The sequence below is a fragment of the Kogia breviceps genome, chromosome 16, assembly GCF_026419965.1.
Source record: "Kogia breviceps isolate mKogBre1 chromosome 16, mKogBre1 haplotype 1, whole genome shotgun sequence".
Classification (NCBI taxonomy): domain Eukaryota; kingdom Metazoa; phylum Chordata; class Mammalia; order Artiodactyla; family Physeteridae; genus Kogia; species Kogia breviceps.
In genome coordinates, this window is record NC_081325.1 from 9,775,623 (window position 1) to 9,795,483 (window position 19,861).

The window sequence follows — 19,861 nt, forward strand, 5'->3', positions numbered from 1 at the left end:
ATACCCCACTTCACATACAGGGAAAAAACTTGTCAAAAGTCACACAGTTAGTAAGTGGTGGGACTGGTACTCAGCGTAGACCACCCATCTCCTGGGGCCGCGCTCTTAACCACTACCCTCGTGGCCCCCCTCATTTTCAGTCGGAGATGCTGAACCTGGGAGATTTAATAAAACCTTACCAAAGGTGGTGGAGTTAGGGTTAATGTCCTGATTCAAATCCCGGTTTGATTGACTCCAAAGTCCAAGCTCTAATCTACTCGGGAAAGGATGTGTATGTGAATAACTAGGATGTCTTTGGTTAGGTACACAAGAACTAGAGAATGCCAAAAGAAGAGTTACTAAGAGTGACATCTCTGTCACCTCTTGTAGGAGTGACCGGGGAAAGTGTGGTGGAGTGAATGAACCTTAAGGGACAAGTACGATTTTTTGAAGAGAGGAGGTTTGGTTGGGTCTGAGAAGAGTGTGAGTGTGTGTGTGTGTGTGTGTGTGTGTGTGTGTGTGTGTGTGTGTGTGTGTGTGTGGTGCCAGAAGATAAATCAGAACATGATTGATTTCACGTCCCCAAGAACATCCCTGGGGAATGTAAACATTTGAGGAGAAAGACCAGCCTATGAAGGACACAGAAAAGGGATGTCTAAAGAAGTAGGAGGAGAAAAAGTGGGGGATGGTGTGAGTCGAGGGGAAAGAAGGGAATCATCGATAGTGTTTCATTGCAGCTGAAAGACCAGAAAGAAAAGTACTGAAAGATGTCCACCAGTTTCATTGTTTGGAAATTCAGTGGGGCTTCTAGGGGGACTATTTTTAGTGGTGACAGAAAAGTCAGATTGCAGGTGGTTGAAAAAGGAGTAGGGGAGGAAGGGAAGACGGGAAGTGTAGACTGCTCATTGGCGAACTAAGGATGAGAAGGGGGTGGAAAGAAAACAGTAGCCAGAGGTGGAAGTGTGGTGAAGGCAGATGCTAAGATGAAAAGCTCTAAGCATGTTGATAGCTGAGAAAGAGAGCCAGGAGCGTGGGGGAGCTGGGTGACCGTGCAGAGTCCCAGAGGAGGCAGGGAAAGAACCATCCATGTGTAAATGTCCGTTCAGTGGACGTAACGTGCACGACTGGCGTATATATTGGGACAAAAAAATCCAAAATACCAACAAAGCCAGAAACAGATGAGTGAAGGTGGCATCTTGCATTTCTCAGTAGTTGTTGTAGTTTTTACAAAAATGCCTGTGGGAGATGCTCTTTTGTTCAATTAAAATGAAGATTAACTTTGTAGCCAAATTTAATGGAAGTTTCCCCTCCAATGTTCAAATAATGGATTTGTCCTTGGGACTGTTAGATTTGGCAGAGAATTGGCTTCTCTGAAATGTGCAAAGCCAGCTGCAAACAGTGCAGATTTTCTCAAGAGTTTTTAGTTCTTAGAAAAAATGCCAAAGTATTCCTCCAGATTTGAATCGGCCTTCTCATTTCATATCACAGGGTAACAGGCAGCATCTTACCGATTTGAGATACTCTCTATCATTCTCTTGATCTGGGGATTTTCCCCCAATATTCTGGGTAAGAATCAGCATATATTGTCTTGTTTAAATAAATCCGTTTGTGGGCTTCCCCGGTGGCGCAGTGGTCGAGAGTCCTCCTGCCGATGCAGGGGACACGGGTTCGTGCCCCGGTCCGGGAGGATCCCACGTGCCGCGGGGCGGCTGGGCCCGTGAGCCATGGCCGCTGCGCCTGCGCGTCCGGAGCCTGTGCTCCGCAACGGGAGGGGCCACAGCAGTGAGAGGCCCGCGTACCGCAAAAAAAAAAAAAGAACTCCGTTTGTAACTGAAGAGGATAAAAGGGAAACAGAGTTTCATCCGTTTCTATTAGCCCCCTTCTTCCGTCGATCACCAGTGGTTTTAACTAGTGCTCATGAGTTCTTATTAGAAACCTAGCCAGGTCGGTGTGAACTGACGCTCATTTTTACCTGTGGACGATCCCTGCGGGCAAACAAAATGCCCCGAGTGTATCTTCAAGATGATTCCAACCCCCAGGTCCCTGATTGCCCCTCGTCATGTAGGGAGAGACTTTTGGGGAGAAATGGTCAGTATTCAGAACTGTGACTTCTCAGGCTTATTCCTTAGATCTGTTTCCAAGGTTGAATCAGAGTTGGCACAAATAAGATCTGAAGGAAAAAAATGTGTCAGACAAAAGACATCTTGAACCTCATTTTTCTTTGGTTCAGCCTGAGAAAGGTGCCTGCCGCTGTGTGCGGATTGTTCTGGATGAAATGCCTTTGCGGCATCTCGACGGTCGAGCCCACGGCTGCTCTGAAGGGGGCAGCTCGCTACACGTCCTCCCTGTCTTCCGGTGAAGAAGGGATCCCGGTTGCGGAAGTTCAGATCTGAAAATTTTTTGTTGACTACTCAGAACAGACACGTGTATTATAAAATGTCACTGCTGATGGTATCAAAATCCTGCGTCAGTGATGCATAAACAAGTTCTTACAATCAAAAACACTAGTTTTAAGACTTGAGAAGTTTGGTGTTTTTTTTTTTTTAAACTTGGTTGCTTTTATAACATCCCACCATTAAATTAAAAAGTTTCCTCTAAATTACATATTAAGAATTAAAGTCACTGTAATCATGTTAGATTTTTTTTTTTAAGAGAGAGGGACAATTACCCTTTATAATGTTTCTTTCCTATTTTCTGTAATACAGCTTTCTAGTTACACTTGGAAGCTTCCAGGAAGGTAAAATTAAAGCTTTAATTAATGTTAGTGGGAGTGTGCGTTGGCCTAGGAAAAGAGGTGGAACTTAGTTTCAGCTCCTGAACATTATGAAAGAGGTTACACATTTTAATCTTTCTAGTTCCAATAATAATGGTATTAAAAGGAATTTTAATAGTAGTAATGACTGAATTATTGAGTACTCTGTGTCATTCATCTTTCAGTTCTATGAGATAGGTTGGCATTATGTATCCTTATATTACCTAAAAGTTAACTGAAGCTTAGAGAGGGTAAGTAAGATCCAATAAAGGACCGAGGAGTCAAAGTCAAATCTCTCAGGTTCCAAAGTCCATGCATTGAACTGTTATATAATAATTAAAAGATGTTAAAGTATCTCATAAGCAAGGCAGGTGACTAGTTAACAAATTGAATAAGCTCATATTAACTCTAGTGACATTGCTGGGTGACATGTTTATTGAAATATCTCTGAGGATAGTAATACTAGGATCGTTTGAGATTAGTGAAGTCCTACCTGTGGGGGGCACATTGCAGATACTTTTAGGCCACTCAAATTTCAGAGGTAGAAAGTGAGTTATTAAATAATCCCCTTGTATTCCCCCAATAAAACACCTTTTGATACAGAAGAGTCTCTCTAGACTTGTCTCACTGCCATGTCCTGCCGTGCTATGGCCGTCGTTTCTCTGACAGATTACAGAGAAACCCAGTGCGAAACAATTATAGAGTGAAAATGTAGCTAGCATGCGCTGAAATTGTTCAAAAATTGAGGTAGAAGTCAATGGACTTTTTAGGTAGGTCTGGGCACAGAGAGCTTTTAGAGTTTGTATTTTCCTAAGGGAGGGAGAGGTTGGAACGTCCCAAGGTTTGAGAAGCTCAAACAGGGACCTTTCTCTTTTCCTGTGGAAATGCTTGAAACCCTACAGGTTTTTTCGTGACAGGAGAAAATTCTTATTGGATGGGTTGGGACAGCAGCGCTCTTTGATTCAGGGGAAGCAAACTCGAAGAAAAACGTGCAGTGCAGACTGAGAAGGGCAGCTTGCTCCTCACACGGCAGGCGAGACGCTCGCCACCTGGATCCTGCCTGGAAATATGAAGAAATGGGGTGGGGTGGGGTTCCTTCTACACCTCCAGCAGGAAAAGATAAAGAGTTGTGTAAGTCCTATAGAAATCAGCTTTAAGTGACTTATGCCGTCTTGGAAAGTGAGACATTATAAAAAAATTTTTTTCATGGTGACAGAAGTGCTACATCATGTTCCCCTGTTTTTAGTGTTTGTTTGTTTATGGAGAATTTCCAACATGTACTAAAGTTGGAAGACGGTGTAATGAACACGGTGACCATCATCAGAAGTTATCAACTCATGGCCAATTTGTTACACTCGCAGCTCCTCTCCCCAGTAGTATTTGAAGCAAATGCTAGAAACCATATCATTTAATCTCTTAAGTATTTCAGCATGTGTCTCCAAAAGATAAACAGTCTTTTTAAAACAAAGACCATTATCACACCTAAAAAATTAAAATAATCCCGTAACATCATCAAATATCTAATGTGTTCAAATCACCAATGGGTTCAGGAATGTCATACTTTCTCTTAACAGATGATTTGAATCCAGCCCCAGGTCAGATCCACATAGTGCGATAGGCTTTATAACAAAAATCAATAGGCTCCACCTCCATTTCTTTTTTTTTTTTTTTTACTGTTTGCAACTTTTTATTGAAAAAATATCTTTTTTTTTACTTCAGTTTCCTTCCGTCTGAGTCTTGCTGATTGCATCCCTGTAGCTTTAGTGAAACATATTCCTCTTACTCCTTCCTAACTCTTGTATTTCCTGAAAATTGGAAATTATATGCAAAGGCTTGGTTAGTTACAGGGTTGTTTTTTTTCTGTTTGTTTTTGTCAAAACTCTTTCATAGTGTTTGCTTCCATCAGGAGGGGTTTAATGTCTATTTTGTTCTCTTTGTGCTGTTAGCAACCCCTGATGTTCAGTGCCAAGTCTCACGATGTTTTTGGTTTGCCCATCTCTCTGGTCACTGTCACCCAGTGAGCCGGGGCTTCTGGGCAAGGTCGAGTGACATGCTGAGGTCTTCTGGCTTTGGACCACTAAGAATTTTCGGGGATCCATGACCCCAAAGTTTTGTTTTTTTAGAATGATTTTTGAAAAACAAACATATCATTCCATTAATGAACCTGTAGTAAATAAGTAAATCTGTACTAAAATACAGAACAAAGACAAATTTTAAAAGCATACAACGGCACACCGTTCTTATTGGACAAGTGAGAGGATTTTTTTGAGCCTCCTCTGTCGTAGTCTGTTTCTACTTGTTCTTTAAGTATCCATTGTTTACTCTGTGTTAATTTCATTTTACTACTTATTTAATGCTCTTTGAGCCCCATGATGTCTTGAATGTGCAGAGATTCTGGAAGACCTTAGGTTCCACTCGCTGATCTCCTGCAGGAGAACCTCAAGCAGAACCGGGCCTCTGCAGATCTCTTTTCTCAAGTGGGCACGAGCCTTATTGCTCTGCCTTGTTTTCAGATGGCTCTCTCCTGAGCTTGAGCAAGTTTGCCTCTCTCCTCTTTTCCATTCTCCCCTCCTTCCCTCCCTCCCTTCCTTCCTTCCTTCTTCCTTTTCTCTTTACTTTTTAGCCAGCGTGACACTGTCTTCCCCAGGTCTAGTTTTTAACCTCTTGACCCTGATAAAATCTATGTGGATGCACAGATGATCTTGGGAATGTTAAAATGTGAACTTGATTCTCTGTGCCCAAAGCTGCCTTTCCAAATGCATAGGGATATATTCACTTTATAAACCTTAATAATAAGTGGCAACTCTGTATTAGCAGTGTAGGGAGACAGACAAGTTACAACACAGTGGAAATGCTGACAAGAATAGATGCCAAGTGCCATGTGACAAGGAACAGATGACTCTGCCTGGGAATAGTGGGGAGTGGCTTAATCTTGGAAGTGACGTTTAAACTAAGTCTTCAAAGAATATGATTAAGACAGCATATTTGTGTAAGAACCGTTCAGGAGAACTTAGTGTAAAAAGTATGTTGTTTTACTGGGGCATGGAATTCAAGTAATTGGCTAATGGACTTGACTTTTGAGTAGAGCAACAACTTACCATATTAACTTTGCTTGCTAGAAATAGTGAGACTTGCCATAGGCTATTTCCTTCATATGTATGCAAATATGTGAGCGTAAAATATCATGTTTATCACCATTCCCACCCGGATAGTAGTGGGAAAAAATGACTTTTAGGCATGGGGCGTTCCAGGATGTGGGTGCACAGAGTCACCGTCCATCCTCCACTGTGATAGGCTCTCATCGTTTAGGATGAAAGGATGGTAGATTCCCGAGGTATGGACTGCTGAGTTATTATTGCAGGGGTCTACAGATCCACATATGTATCAGCCATTTAGTTTTTTTTTGTTTTTTTTTTTTTGTTTTTTTTTTTTAAGGCCACACCATGCAGCATGTGGGATCTTAGTTCCCTGATCAGGGATCATACCCATGCCCCCTGCATTGGGAGCACAGAGTCTTAACCACTAGACCTCCAGGGAAGTCCTAGCCATTACCGTTTGACTGAGTACATTATAGTTTCCCATGTAGATGTAGCCCCACTTTCCTAATGTATGCACAATAAGTATCGTTGCTATTATAGTACAAAACCATTTAAAAGTATCGTTGAAATCATAGTTTTAGCTCTGTCATTATGTATGGTTTTAAACAACAAGACAATTACTATCTTGTATGTTTGGGATATAACTCTATGCTTGATGGTTGAGAATTCCTTGAAAATTTTTGACATTCAAAGGGGTCCTCATAATAGAGTGGTGAAGGTTATACAACGTTGTAAATGCACTTAGTGTCACAGAATTGTACAGATAAAAATCGTAAAAATGGTAAATCTTGCATCTTATGTATTTTGCCACAATGAAAAAGTATATTAAAAAATTCCATTAACTTACAGCAGAACACACACATGCCAATAAGAGGATCTCATAGTTGAAGAAACTGGACGTCATTAGCCTACAGCTTTGATTAATTTGGCAAATGTTTAACCCTTACCAAGCAGAGCCCTGCCCTGTAACTTTAAGTGCTCGGGAAAAATAGAGGGGACTCTGCATTTCTGCAGCTTGCAGTCTGCTGGGGGTGTCAGTCAGCTCATCACTCTTGGTAAGGGCTATAAAAGGAAAAGTATAATATACTTTGAAGAGGCAATGTTTAGCCCTTAAGAAGGCAGCATTTTTTTTTTAAATTTTAGGTGAATATACATTTTGAAGCTGCGTATTTTGCAAATGAGACAGAGCAGTTAATTCATATGGTTCCTGGTAAAGCTTTAGATACCCAGACTGAGCTGATCTGATCTCTTCAAGAACAGAGACTCTATGGGGTGGGGTGGGGTGGGGCTCGCATCCACCTTAGGGTATATGTCCCCTTTTCAGTGGAGAGGAATGGACAACCGAGACAGGGAAAGGGTCTATGCATTCAGCAAAATGTAAATGGAATCTTTCTGGGACATCATCATTAGCTAAAGTAAAACACTATTTTTTTTACCGTCTTTATTGGAGTATAATTGCTTTACAATGGTGTGTTAGTTTCTGCTTTATAACAAAGTGAATCAGCTATACGTGTACATATATCCCCATATCCCCTCCGTCTTGCGTCTTCCTCCCTCCCTCCCTATCCCACCCCTCTAGGTGGTCACAAAGCACCGAACTGATCTCCCTGTGCTAAGTGGCCGCTTCCCACTAGCTATCTATTTTACGTTTGGTAGTGTATATATGTCCATGCCACTCTCTCACTTCATCCCAGCTTACCCTTCCCCCTCCCGTGTCCTCATGTCCATTCTCTACCTCTGCATCTTTATTCCTGTCCTGCCCCTAGGTTCTTCAGAACCTTTTTTTTTTCTTTTAGATTCCATATATATGTGTTAGCATACGGTATTTGTTTTTCTCTTTCTGACTTAGTTCACTCTGTATGACAGTCTCTAAGTCCATCCACCTCACTACAAATAACTCAATTTCATTTTTTTATGGCTGAGGAATATTCCATTGTACATATGTGCCACATCTTCTTTATCCATTCATCTGTCCATGGACACTTAGGTTGCTTCCATGACCTGGCTACTGTAAATAGAGCTGCAGTGAACATTGTGGTACATGACTCTTTTTGAATTATGGTTTTCTCAGGGAATATGCCAAGTAGTGGGATTGCTGGGTCATATGGTAGTTCTATTTTTAGTTTTTTAAGGAAGCTCCATACTGTTCTCCATAGTGGCTGTATTAATTTACATTCCCACCACCAGTACAAGAGGGTTCCCTTTACTCCACACCCTCTCCAGCATTTATTGTTTGTAGATTTTTTCTTTTTTTTTTTTTGCGGTATGCGGGCTTCTCACTGCTGTTGCCTCCCCCACTGCGGAGCACAGCCTCCGTACGCAGAGGGTCAGCGGCCGTGGCTCACGGGCCCAGCCGTTCCGCGGCATGTGGGATCTTCCCAGATCGGGGCACGAACCAGTGTCCCCTGCATCGGCAGGCAGACTCTCAACCACTGCGCCACCAGGGAAGCCCTGTAGATTTTTTGATGATGGCCATTGTGACTGGTGTGAGGTGATACCTCATTTGTAATTTTGATTTGCAATTCTCTAATGATTAATGATGTTGATCATCCTTTCATGTGTTTATTGGCAATCTGTATATCTTCTTTGGAGAAATGTCTATTTAGGTCTTCTGCCCATTTGGAGATTGGGTTGTTTGTTGTTTTGATAATGAGCTGCCTGAGCTGCCTGTATATTTTGGAGATTAATCCTTTGTCAGTTGCTTCATTTGCAAATATTTTCTCCCATTCTGAGGGTTGTCTTTTTGTCTTGTTTATGGTTTCCTTTGCTGTGCAAAAGCTTTTAAGTTTCATTAGGTCCCATTTGTTTATTTTTGTTTTTATTTCCATTTCTCTAGGAGGTGGGTCAAAAAAGATCTTGCTGTGGTTTATGTCATAGAGTGTTCTGCCTACATTTTCCTCTAAGAGTTTTATAGTGTCTGGCCTTACATTTAGGTCTTTAATCGATTTTGAGTTTATATTTGTGTGTGGTGTTAGGGAGTGTTCTAATTTCATTCTTTTACATGTAGCTGTCCAGTTTTCTCAGCACCACTTATTGAAGAGGCTGTCTTTTCTCCATTGTATACGCTTGCCTCCTTTATCAAAGATAAGGTGACCATATGTGCATGGGGTTATCTCTGCACTTTCTATCCTGTTCCATTGATCTATATTTTTGTTCTTGTGCCAGTACCATATTGTCTTGATTACTGTAGCTTTGTAGTATAGTCTGAAGTCTGGGAGCCTGATTTCTCCAGCTCCATTTTTCTTTCTCAAGATTGCTCTAGCTTATCAGGGTCTTTCGTGTTTCCATACAAATTGTGAACTTTTGTGTTGTAGTTCTGTGAAAAATGCCATTGTTAGTTTGATAGGGATTGCATTGAATCTGTAGATTGCTTTGGGTAGTATAGTCATTTTCACAATGTTGATTCTTCCAATCCAAGAACATGGTATATCTCTCTGTCTGTTTCTATCATCTTTAATTTCTTTCATCAGTGTCTTATAGTTTTCTGCATGCTGGTCTTTTGTCTCCTTAGGTAGGTTTATTCCTAAGTATTTTATTCTTTTTGTTGCAGTGGTAAATGGGAGTGTTTCCTTAATTTCTCTTTCAGATTTTTCATCATTAGTGTATAGGAATGCAAGAGATTTCTGTGCATTAAGTTTGTATCCTACAACTTTACCAGATTCATTGTTTAGCTCTAGTAGTTTTCTGGTGGCATCTTTAGGATTCTCTATGTATAGTATCATGTCATCTGCAAACAGTGACAGTTTTACTTCTTTTCCAATTTGGATTCCTTTTATTTCTTTATTTTCTCTGATTGCTGTGGCTAAAACCTCCAAAAGTATGTTGAATAATAGTGTTGAGAGTGGGCAACCTTGTCTTGTTCCTAATCTTAGTGGAAATGGTTTCAGTTTTCACCACTGACAACAATGTTGGCCATGGGTTTGTCATATATGGCCTTTATTATGTTGAGGAAAGTTCCCTGTATGCCTACTTTCTGCAGGGTTTTTATCATAAATGAGTGTTGAATTTTGTCAAAAGCTTTTTCTGCATCTACTGAGATGATCATATGATTTTTCTCCTTTAACTTGTTAATATGGTCTATCACATTGATTGATTTGCCTATATTGAAGAATCCTTGCATTCCTGGGATAAACCCCACTTGATCATGGTGTATGATCCTTTTAATGTGCTGTTAGATTCCGTTTGCTAGTAATTTGTTGAGGATTTTTGCATCTGTTCGTCAGTGATATTGGCCTGTAGTTTTCTTTTGTTGTGACATCTTTGTCTGGTTTTGGTATCGGGGCAATGGTGGCCTTGTAGAATGAGTTTGGGAGTGTTTCTCCCTCTGCTGTATTTTGGAAGAGTTTGAGAAGGATAGGTGTTAGCTCTTCCGTCAGTGTTTGATAGAATTCACCTGTGAAGCCATCTGGTCCTGGGCTTTTGTTTGTTGGAAGGTTTTTAATCACAGTTTCAATTTCAGTGCTTGTGATTGGTCTGTTTATATTTTCTGTTTCTCCCTGGTTCAGTCTCAGAAGGTTGTGCTTTTCTAAGAATTTGTCCATTTCTTCCAGGTTGTCCATTTCATTAGCATATAATTGCTTGTAGTAATCTCTCATGATCCTTTGTATTTCTGCAGTGTCAGTTGTTATGTCTCCTTTTTTCATTTCTAATTCTATTGATTTGAGTCTTCTCCCTTTTTTTCTTGATGAGTCTGGCTAATGGTTTATCAATTTTGCTTATCTTCTCAAAGAACCAGCTTTTAGTTTTATTGATCTTTGCTATCCTTTCCTTCATTTCTTTTTCATATATTTCTGATCTGATCTTTATTTCTTTCCTTCTGCTAACAGGTTTTTTTTTTTTGTTCCTCTGTCTCTAATTGCTCTAGGTGTAAGGTTAGGTTGTTTGAGTTGTTTCCTGTTTCTTGAGATAGGATTGTATTGCTTTAAACTTCCCTCATAGAACTGCTTTGGCTGCATCCCATAGGTTTTGGGTTGCTGTGTTTTTATTGTCATTTGTTTCTAAGTATGTTTTGATTTCCTCTTTGATTTCTTCAGTGATTTCTTGGTTACTTAGTAGCGTATTGTTTAGCCTCCATGTGTTTGTATTTTTTACAGATTTTTTTTCTATAATTGATATCTAGTCTCATAGCACTGTGGTCAGATACTTGATATGATTTCAGTTTTCTTAAATTTACCAAGGCTTGATTTGTGACCCATGATATGATCTGTCCTGGAGAATATTCCCATGAGCACTTGAGAAGAAAGTGTTTTCTGTTGTTTTGCTGGAATGTTCTATAAATATCCTATAAATATCAAATCCATCTTGTTTAATGTATCATTTAAAGCATGTGTTTCCTTATTTATTTTCATTTTGGATGATCTGTCCATTGGTGAAAGTAGGGTGTTAAAGTCTCCTACTGTGATTGTGTTACTGTCAATTTCCCCTTTTATGGCTGTTAGCATTTGCCTTATGTATTGAGGTGCTCCTATGTTGAGTGCATAAATATTTACAGTTGTTATATCTTCTTGGATTGATCCTGTGATCATTATGTAGTGTCCTTCTTTGTCTCTTGTAATTGTCTTTATTTTAAAGTCTATTTTGTCTGATATGAGAATTGCTACTCCAGCTTTCTTTTGACTTTCATTTGCATGGAATATCTTTTTTCCATCCCCTCACTTCCTGTCTGTAAGTGTCCCTAGGTCTGAAGTGGGTCTCTTGTAGACAGCATATATATGGGTCTTGTTTTTGTATCCATTCAGCCATCTGTGTCTTTTGGTTGGGGCATTTAATCCATTTACATTTAGGGTATTTATCGATATGTATGTTCCTATTACCATTGTCTTATATTTGGGGAGTTTGTTATTGTAGGTCTTTTCCTTCTCTTGTGTTTCCTGCCTAGAGAAATTCCTTTAGCATTTGTTGTAGAGCTGGTTTGGTGGTGCTGAATTCTCTTAGCTTTTGGTTGTTTGTAAAGGTTTTAATTTCTTTGTCGAATCTGAATGAGATCCTTGCTGGGTAGAGTAATCTTGGTTGTAGGTTTTTCCCTTTCATCACTTAAAATATGTCCTGCCACTCCCTTCTGACTTGCAGAGTTTGTGCTGAAAGATTGGCTGTTAACCTTATGGGGGTTCCCTTGAATGTTATTTGTTGCTTTTCCCTTGCTGCTTTTAATATTTTTTCTTTGCATCTAATTTTTGATAGTTTGATTAATATGTGTCTTGGCATGTTTCTCCTTGGATTTATCCTGTATGGGACTCTCTGCACTTCTTGGACTTGATAGACTATTTCCTTTCCCATATTAGGGAAGTTTTCAACTATAATCTCTTCAAATAGTTTCTCAGTCCCTTTCTTTTTCTCTTCTTCTTCTGGCACCCCTATAATTTGAATGTTGGTGTGTTTAATGTCCCAGAGGTCTCTGAGACTGTCCTCAATTCTTTTCATCCTTTTTCCTTTATTCTGCTCTGCAGTAGCTATTTCCACTATTTTATCTTTCATGTCACTTATCCATTCTTCTGCCTCAGTTATTCTGCTATTGATTCCTTGTAGAGAATTTTTAATTTCATTTATTGTGTTGTTCATCATTGTTTGTTTGCTCTTTAGTTCTTTTAGGTCCTTGTTAAATGTTTCTTGTCTTTTCTCCATTCTATTTCCAAGATTTTGGATCATCTTTGTTATCATTACTCTGAATTCTTTTTCAAGTAGACTGTGTATTTCCTCTTCACTTGTTTGGTCTGGTAGGTTTTTCCCTTGCTCCTTCATCTGCTGTGTATTTCTCTGTCTTCTCATTTTGCTTAACTTACTGTGTTTGGGGTCTCCCTTTTGCAGGCTGCAGGTTCGTAGTTCCCGTTGTTTTTGGTGTCTGTCCCCAGTGGCTAAGGTTGGTTCAGTGGGTTGTGTAGGCTTCCTGGTGGAGGAGACTGGTGCCTGTGTTCTGGTGGATGAGGCTGGAACTTGTCTTTCTGGTGGGCAGGATGGCCTCCGATGGTATGTTTTTGGGTGTCTGAACTTATTATGGTTTTAGGCAGCCTCTCTGCTAATGGGTGGGGTTGTGTTTCTGTCTTGCTGATTATTTGACATCGGGTGTCTGGCATTGTAGCTTGCTGGTCGTTGAGTGGAGCTGGGTCTTAGCATTGAGATGGAGATGTCTCGGAGAGCTTTCACCGTTTGATGTTACGTGGGGCCAGGAGGTCTCTGGTGAACCAGTGTCCTGCACTTGGCCTGACATCCAGCCAGAGCACCAAGACCCTGTTAGCCACACGGCTCCAAACTCCGGAACTCCACACTCCAGAGGCCCTCCTCTGGACGTGCTTCCTCTCCCCTTCTGTGCAGGTCCCAAACACTGTTTTTTGATGTATAACTTTTTGCATGGTTTCTAATCCTAAATCAAATTTGGGTCAATATTAGCTTCCAAAAAAAGAGAAAAATACAGGTAAGGCTAAATAGTTATAAAATGCCCTCCTGAAAAGTAAGTTAAGGCTTCCTCATGTAAATGAAGAAATAATCGTTAGGAAAATTTATTTCTGTAGACCTTTGTCACTTCCCAGATTATTTTTGCAGAGATTTGGATGTGTCGCAGGTCAATATATCATGCTCAGAAATCACCGATTACACCTAGTAAGTGTGTGATTGGTAGGCTGTCCATCATTCAGACTAGTAATTATACCTTATTTTGTTTCTAAATCTTAGGACCTGGAATAGTGTATCACTTTCAACTTTTTATTATCTGTCAAGTCCCAAGATAGGTAATAAAATTTCAAACAAATTCCCTAGTTTTTATTATGTGGTTTCCTTTGAAAACACAGGACCACTTATAGCATGAGATTTGAATGTCTTGGTCAAATATGTGAAGGTGAATGGTAAAAATCCTGGTGGAGATAATCAAACACTATACTTTAAGATTTGAATAGTAAGGAAGAGTTTCTCACATATTTGAAAACTGGCCTCTCTTCATCCCATAAAGGGAGAAATAGATGAGAAAAATTTTAATAATAATGACATTTCTTTTGTAATATTTAAAAGCCTCTAGTAATTTTTCTTGCCTGTATTTCTTTCTAGGAAAAGCCATTGACAAAATCTCTACAACGTGGAGAAGACCCCCAGTTTGATCAAGTATGTAATATATGTTATATACTGGTTTTTATTTGTTTGAAGATGTACAAAGGCAAGGGCTGAATGCTCACTGTGGTGTATTGATGGACTTCCTCAAAGAGGATACAGGAGTGTGATCTTAGGAACTGTGTCTTGCAGCTTTCACAGTGACAGCTTGTAGTAGATGTTTAGTAAATGTCTGTTGGTTTGAATTGGAAAGAACTGAAGTGTTGAAATAATATGAGGAGGTCATCGGTCTTTGGTTACCAGAAAAGATAAAGGAATTTCCATTCAAAAACTTATTGAGATTCTTCTGAATAAATGGTACCATATGACAATCAGATCTCTGCCCTAGAACTTTCTTATATTTTAACCAGCGTTTTGTTGAATGCCAGCTATATGTTTGACACAGCACTAGGCTCTGGTGATACAAAATCTAGGACAAATTTTAGCAATCCTTTGAGAGAGAGAGACCACCTAAGCAGTAATTATAAAACAGTATAGTAACTTAGATTCTAATAAAGTGATACATGAACAAAACAGTTTAAGACAGAATAAATACAAAGAAGGTCCTTTGAAAATAGATCAGGACTAGTAAAAGCACTTCCAACTTTAAACAGCAGGTAATAAACATAGGGAACTAGGATCTTATCAATCCTGGTAGAGTCACTTCAAGAGGGCTTTAGGTGTGTTTAGAATGCTGATTAACAGGACATCGGAGGAGGTTGGAAATGTGTTTGTGGTGTTTCCTAAACGTCTGCATTTAATGACAAAGAGGACAGCATGTTCTTCTATATAAACCTCATTTGGTGCCAGTAGCAGAGGCAAAATCCTGCTGGATGCACCATGGCTTGATCCAATACAGTGGGATTTTTATATTGTCTTATGGAGAACACACAGAGAGAGTACGCCTTCTGCAGTGCTTTGAATTTGCCTTTAATGTGGAATCAAGAGGAAATGCTTTGGCTGTTAAAGTTCAGACTTGTTCGATCCAAAAGCGTTAAGGCCTGATTATAGAGACAGAATCCTCCATTCTCTATTTTATAAACTGTTGGCTGAGGGAGACCTCACAAGTTTGCCGTCACGGCGGGTCTTGGAAGGCTGGTGCAGCCCTGGCTTTGCACTCTGTTGCTGGCAGAGCTGGCTGTTCTCTGGAACGCTGGTGGAATGGAGTATGGGCTTCGTCTCTCTGTGCCATGGAGCTGTCTTCTCTCCTCATTTTATTCTTAGTTGCTGTCACCTGGTCCCGCTTGGGAGGTCAGGGACCTGGGGTGGATGTTTGGGGTCATTATTTTAGAAATGTGGCAAGTGTGGCTCTTTCCGTTCTCCTTAAGAACATAAATATTATCTGTCTTCCATAATTTTTCACTCTATTTTCTTTGTCTCTATCCTCTTAGATTATCACTGTCCTTTCCTCAAAACAATTGTGTTTTCTTTTTCTCCAGCTTAGTGTACTTCTTCCTCTTTCCCGTGGGAGAATAGTACTTTAGCATTTTGACATTACATATAATAGTTATCCCAAATAATTTGGCTTAGACACAGTGTCTCCTTTATTATTCAGCACTCTGTTCCTGCCTTTCAGCCTTGTGGGAAAGAGATAGACTTTGGGGTTTAAATCCCAACTTTTGCCACGTAATTAGCTATAATACTTTTAACCTTGCTGCTCATCATGTTGAAATGCAGAATCACTGCCCTGCCCTGATCTACTGAGTCAGATTCTGCGGCTTAACGAGATCTCCAGGTGACCCGCACCCACAATGATGCTTGAGAACCACTGCTTGTAACACATCTCTGTGTATTAAAGACACTTGAGGGGCAAACCAGTAGTGAGGAGGTCTCTGAGGACTTTCAAATAAGGACGTGAAATTATCCTCTGATTGTAAAAATCATCAATGTACGCGTGAACCACGAGAGAAGGCAACCTACGAAGCTGGTCTCATTTTAAAGAGGTAGCAGGATCCCCAGGCCAGAAGGAAGTGTTGACTGGAGCTGGTCCCTCTGTGGATTCAGTGAAAAAGAAAGTCATCCAAGGCACCTTTGAAAGTGCCCGCCCACTGTTTCAACAGCAAATTATAAGAAGTGTGGTTCTATTGGCAAGGCCGTGAATGTATCAAGCTCTCCTAGGGTTTTGATATCAAAGGTCCAAAGTCTGTAATTCCCCTTATTCTGATTCCAAGCACGAGGATGTTAGTCTGGAGTCACACAGGTCCACCTACGGGAGACGAACACGCTGGTGACACCTCCTTGGAGCTATAGACTCCATTGCTATACTCCCGGGAGCAGTGGTACCCACAGAAGTGACATTTATTTAGTACTTACCGTAGGAGAGGCCCTATGCTAAGTTCATCCTTTGGACAACGGACAACTGGTCCCTGTTTAGAGAATATTTTTATCAATTTCTCCCTTTTAAATGTCCCTGGCATGAGTGCTATAGGCTAAAGAGAGCTGGGCTTCACTTTCAGTGCCTGATCCTGGGTGGCCCTGTTTAATCCTCCACTTGCCAAGCCCAGGATTCATTTTTCTCCTGTTAGAAATAGAAGCAAAAACAAAATAACAAGAATCATGTAATACTTTATAACTTACCAAGCCTCTTCTTCATTTTTAAATTTTATTATTTGTATTATTTTGGTCACCCTGCGCAGCATGCGGGATCTTAGTTCCCCGAGCAGGGATCGAACCTGTGCCCCCTGCAGTGGAAGCGCAGAGTCTTAACCACTGGACCGCCAGGGAAGTGCCTCACCAAACCCCGTCTCACGTATCGTGTCACCTGCCATTACTCAACCCTTCCAACAAGCCCAAGAAGGAGGTCTCATCATCATCTCTATGTTACAGCTAATGGAAATGAGTCCTGGAGAGGTTGCCCTATATTATATGACTAAAGCCTGAAGGGACCGAGACTGGAATCCATATGTTCTAACTATAAAGCCTGTGCTTTTTACTCTGTAACGTGCTTATATTTTTACCAACTAAGTGGGTGAGAGTTTAGAGGGGAGTTTTCGACAGGTAATGGATCTAAGATTCCATGTCAGTTAAGATTAGGTTTGGTGGCAAATGTTACATAAAATAACAGTGGCTTAAACACGATAAAAGTTTATTTCTCTATCACATTGAAGAAGTACAAAGAAAATCAGTCCCGTATCTTTGTATTTTTGTTTTCCTGTGTATCGCTTACACTCCCAAGGTCATCTCATGGTCCACTTTGGCTTCTGGAGCTCAGCCGTTACATCTGTGCTCCAGGCAGCAGGAAGGTGAAATGGAAAAAGAATCACAGGAAAAAAAAAAAAAGCAAATAAAAAACAGAACATCCTTACACTGCACACACTACTTCTGCTTATGTCCAGTTGACCGGATCTTAATCACACAGCCACGTGCACCTATAAGAAAGATTAGGAAGTTTTATTTTGGGCAACCATGTGTCCGTGTAAAAATGAGGTGTTTTATAACTAAGGAATAAGAGAAGGGTAGATATTGGGTATTACCTGTCTCTACTAGATATTACACAGCCTATTTTTTGTCAAAATTCCCAGTAAAGAGTATTACGTACAATTCTCTACCTCCTTTTTTTTCCACTGTGGAAATCTCTGAGCATTTGTCAACTTTCCAGTTTGAACTTTAAAACGTATATTTAGAGGTTAAAGCTTTGTGCTTCCTTAAGTTTTCTGTTGCTTTTCTATTTAATTAACTATTGGTGTAATATCTCTTATTTAACCTAATTACAATCTAAACATGTATAGAATAGACTTGGTTTTTTAAAAAGCCCTATTGTTTCATAATTGACAAGATGTCTAAACAGGATTAATTTTTTGAAGCTATTAGTGGGAGAAGAACTGTACCAGTGACTACTTTGTATGTTGGAGAGCTAGGAATTTGTACCCTAATTCCCAGAATTTCCCTTTTACAAATGTTATGAATGTGAACTTGACCCATTCTTACACAGACACCTACCTTGTGGCGGCCATATGCCAAACAGCATGCCGGCTTGTGGAAATAAACATGAAGGAAACAGTGCCTGCCCTGGAGAGGCCCCCAGTCTAGTGTGAGAGACAAAGAAGAAAGATGTAAATCAGATAAATTATGACCTCAGTCTAGTAAGGAAGCTCCCAGGGGAAGAAGCAGGCGTGGTAGGAACCCGAGAGCAAGCTTTGCCCTATACTAGGCAGCCAGGGACGGCTTTCCAGTTCCTGCTGGTGAGAAAGTCATACGGTAATGAGAATTAATAAAGGTGATGAGATTTCCAACGGCATTTTGAAAATGTACACTGCCGCTAATTTATTTTAAATGCCTATATTAGCCCTCAGCGCTTAGAAAGCAAAATAAATGAAAAATTGTCCTGGTAATAAAGTTATTTTAGCCAACATTTATTAGGTGAGTGAGAGCGCGCGCGCGCGCGCGCGCGTGTGTGTGTGTGTGTGTGTGTGTGTGTGTGTGTGTGTGTGTGTGTGTGTACGTATACAACAAAGCCCTGTGCGGGACAAAGAGATGTAAGAATGTGGTCCCTGCATTCCAGGTAGGAAGTGTCAGACTGTGGAACACCGTGATGCCGGCGGGCGGGGCCTTATATCCTCTACCTGCCAGGATCAAAGAGATCAAAGTGCAGCCTTGATGTTGAACCCCGACTGGAGAGATCCTTAAAGTTTGGAGGCATCTGGGGAGTTGGGGCATCGATAAAGATTTGAGGCTAAAAATGGAGACGGTGGAACTAGAAAGAAAGAATGACTATAAGCAACATTATATAAGAAGAATCAATATTGGTTGAGAGAAGGAGAAACGAAAGGTAACTGCAGTTCTCAGCCGTGATTTGGAGCCATTTCCATTCAACTTAACCAACGCTGAGCACCCGAATCATGCCAAGGGCTGTGCAAGGTGCTGGGGTTACAAAGCAGTAAGAAAAGGTTTCTGCTCTCCAGAAATTCTCAGTCCCAGGAGGAAGACAGATACCTAAGCAAATAGTACTGTGATGTAAATATAATAAGAAGGTACAGTTCAAGTGCTGTGGGAACTCAGTTAGGGAGTAGTTAAGGATGCTAGAAAGGTGTGTGGGGGGGGACGGTGTCATAGGAAGCGGTTAAGGGGCAGTGATATACTGAAGATATCTGCTATCCAGATGGACAAGGTGGGCTGGGTCGGGCCAGACAGGTCGAGCCGAGTGGACAAAGGAGTTGAAGGAGAGAAGAGCAGGGTTCCGGGGAAGAGGCCAGGAGGAAGCTGGGAAGGCCGACTGGACCCCATCGCCCCCGTGACCATGGGAGCCATACCGAGGAGTCTGGACTGTCTTCTCTGGCCAAGGAGTTCTTCAGAGGAATGCTGTGCGTGGGGAGAGGGCATAAGTCAGTTTTACACGCACTGACTTTTCCGTGCGGGTAAAATACCCCGGGAGAAATAACCAGGGCTCATTCATTTATATGGTCACCCAACAAACACTGAAAGATTAGGGTAGAGAAAGTAGGTGAGGCATATCATAGGGAAACATAGTTCGTGTAGGACCAGAAAGTGGGATCCACAAAAGAAAGCCCAGAAAAGGAGTGCCCCCCAAAGTGAGAGAAGCCTAAGAAGATGCATCTTCCCAGGGCAGGGGTGGCCCAAGATGACAGCCTGTGCAGGGACCCTCACAGAAGAATGAGAAGTTAGCAGTTAGGAGCACATGGGAAGCCAGCTTTGAGAAAGCCTTTTGCTGCAGTGGCTATTATTCATTGCCATGTAGAATACATTTTCATATTGCCGGATTAATGGTAAATAGTTTAAGAGACTGACTTTCACAGCCAAGTTATAGTGGCTGGTCATGATTGGCAACCTTTACATTAAAAAGCATTATACCAGGACACGGTCACGGTCCCAGGGACGAGCTCCCTATCTGTGATCTGTGCAGAGCACCCTGTGTGTGAGGCGCCTGGTGAGCTCCCCATTTTAACTTCAAGGGACTTTCCTCTGTTATCCAAGTTTACGGATATTCTTTTAAAATATAAAA

General features: G+C 40.9%; 1 protein-coding gene across 11 annotated transcripts in view; it reads left to right on the forward strand.

Annotated features, from left to right (window-relative positions):
• Window positions 1-19,861, forward strand: part of FRY (FRY microtubule binding protein) — a 426,981-nt gene that overhangs the window by 233,116 nt on the left and 174,004 nt on the right. For all 11 annotated transcript variants that reach the window (XR_010837245.1, XM_067016675.1, XM_067016673.1 and 8 more), the window contains one exon: window positions 13,864-13,917. Coding sequence is in view for 10 of the 11 variants with exons in the window: in XM_067016675.1 (XP_066872776.1) it covers window positions 13,864-13,917 (54 nt within the window). In the remaining variant the exon portion in view is untranslated. The remainder of the gene's footprint in view (window positions 1-13,863; window positions 13,918-19,861) is intronic.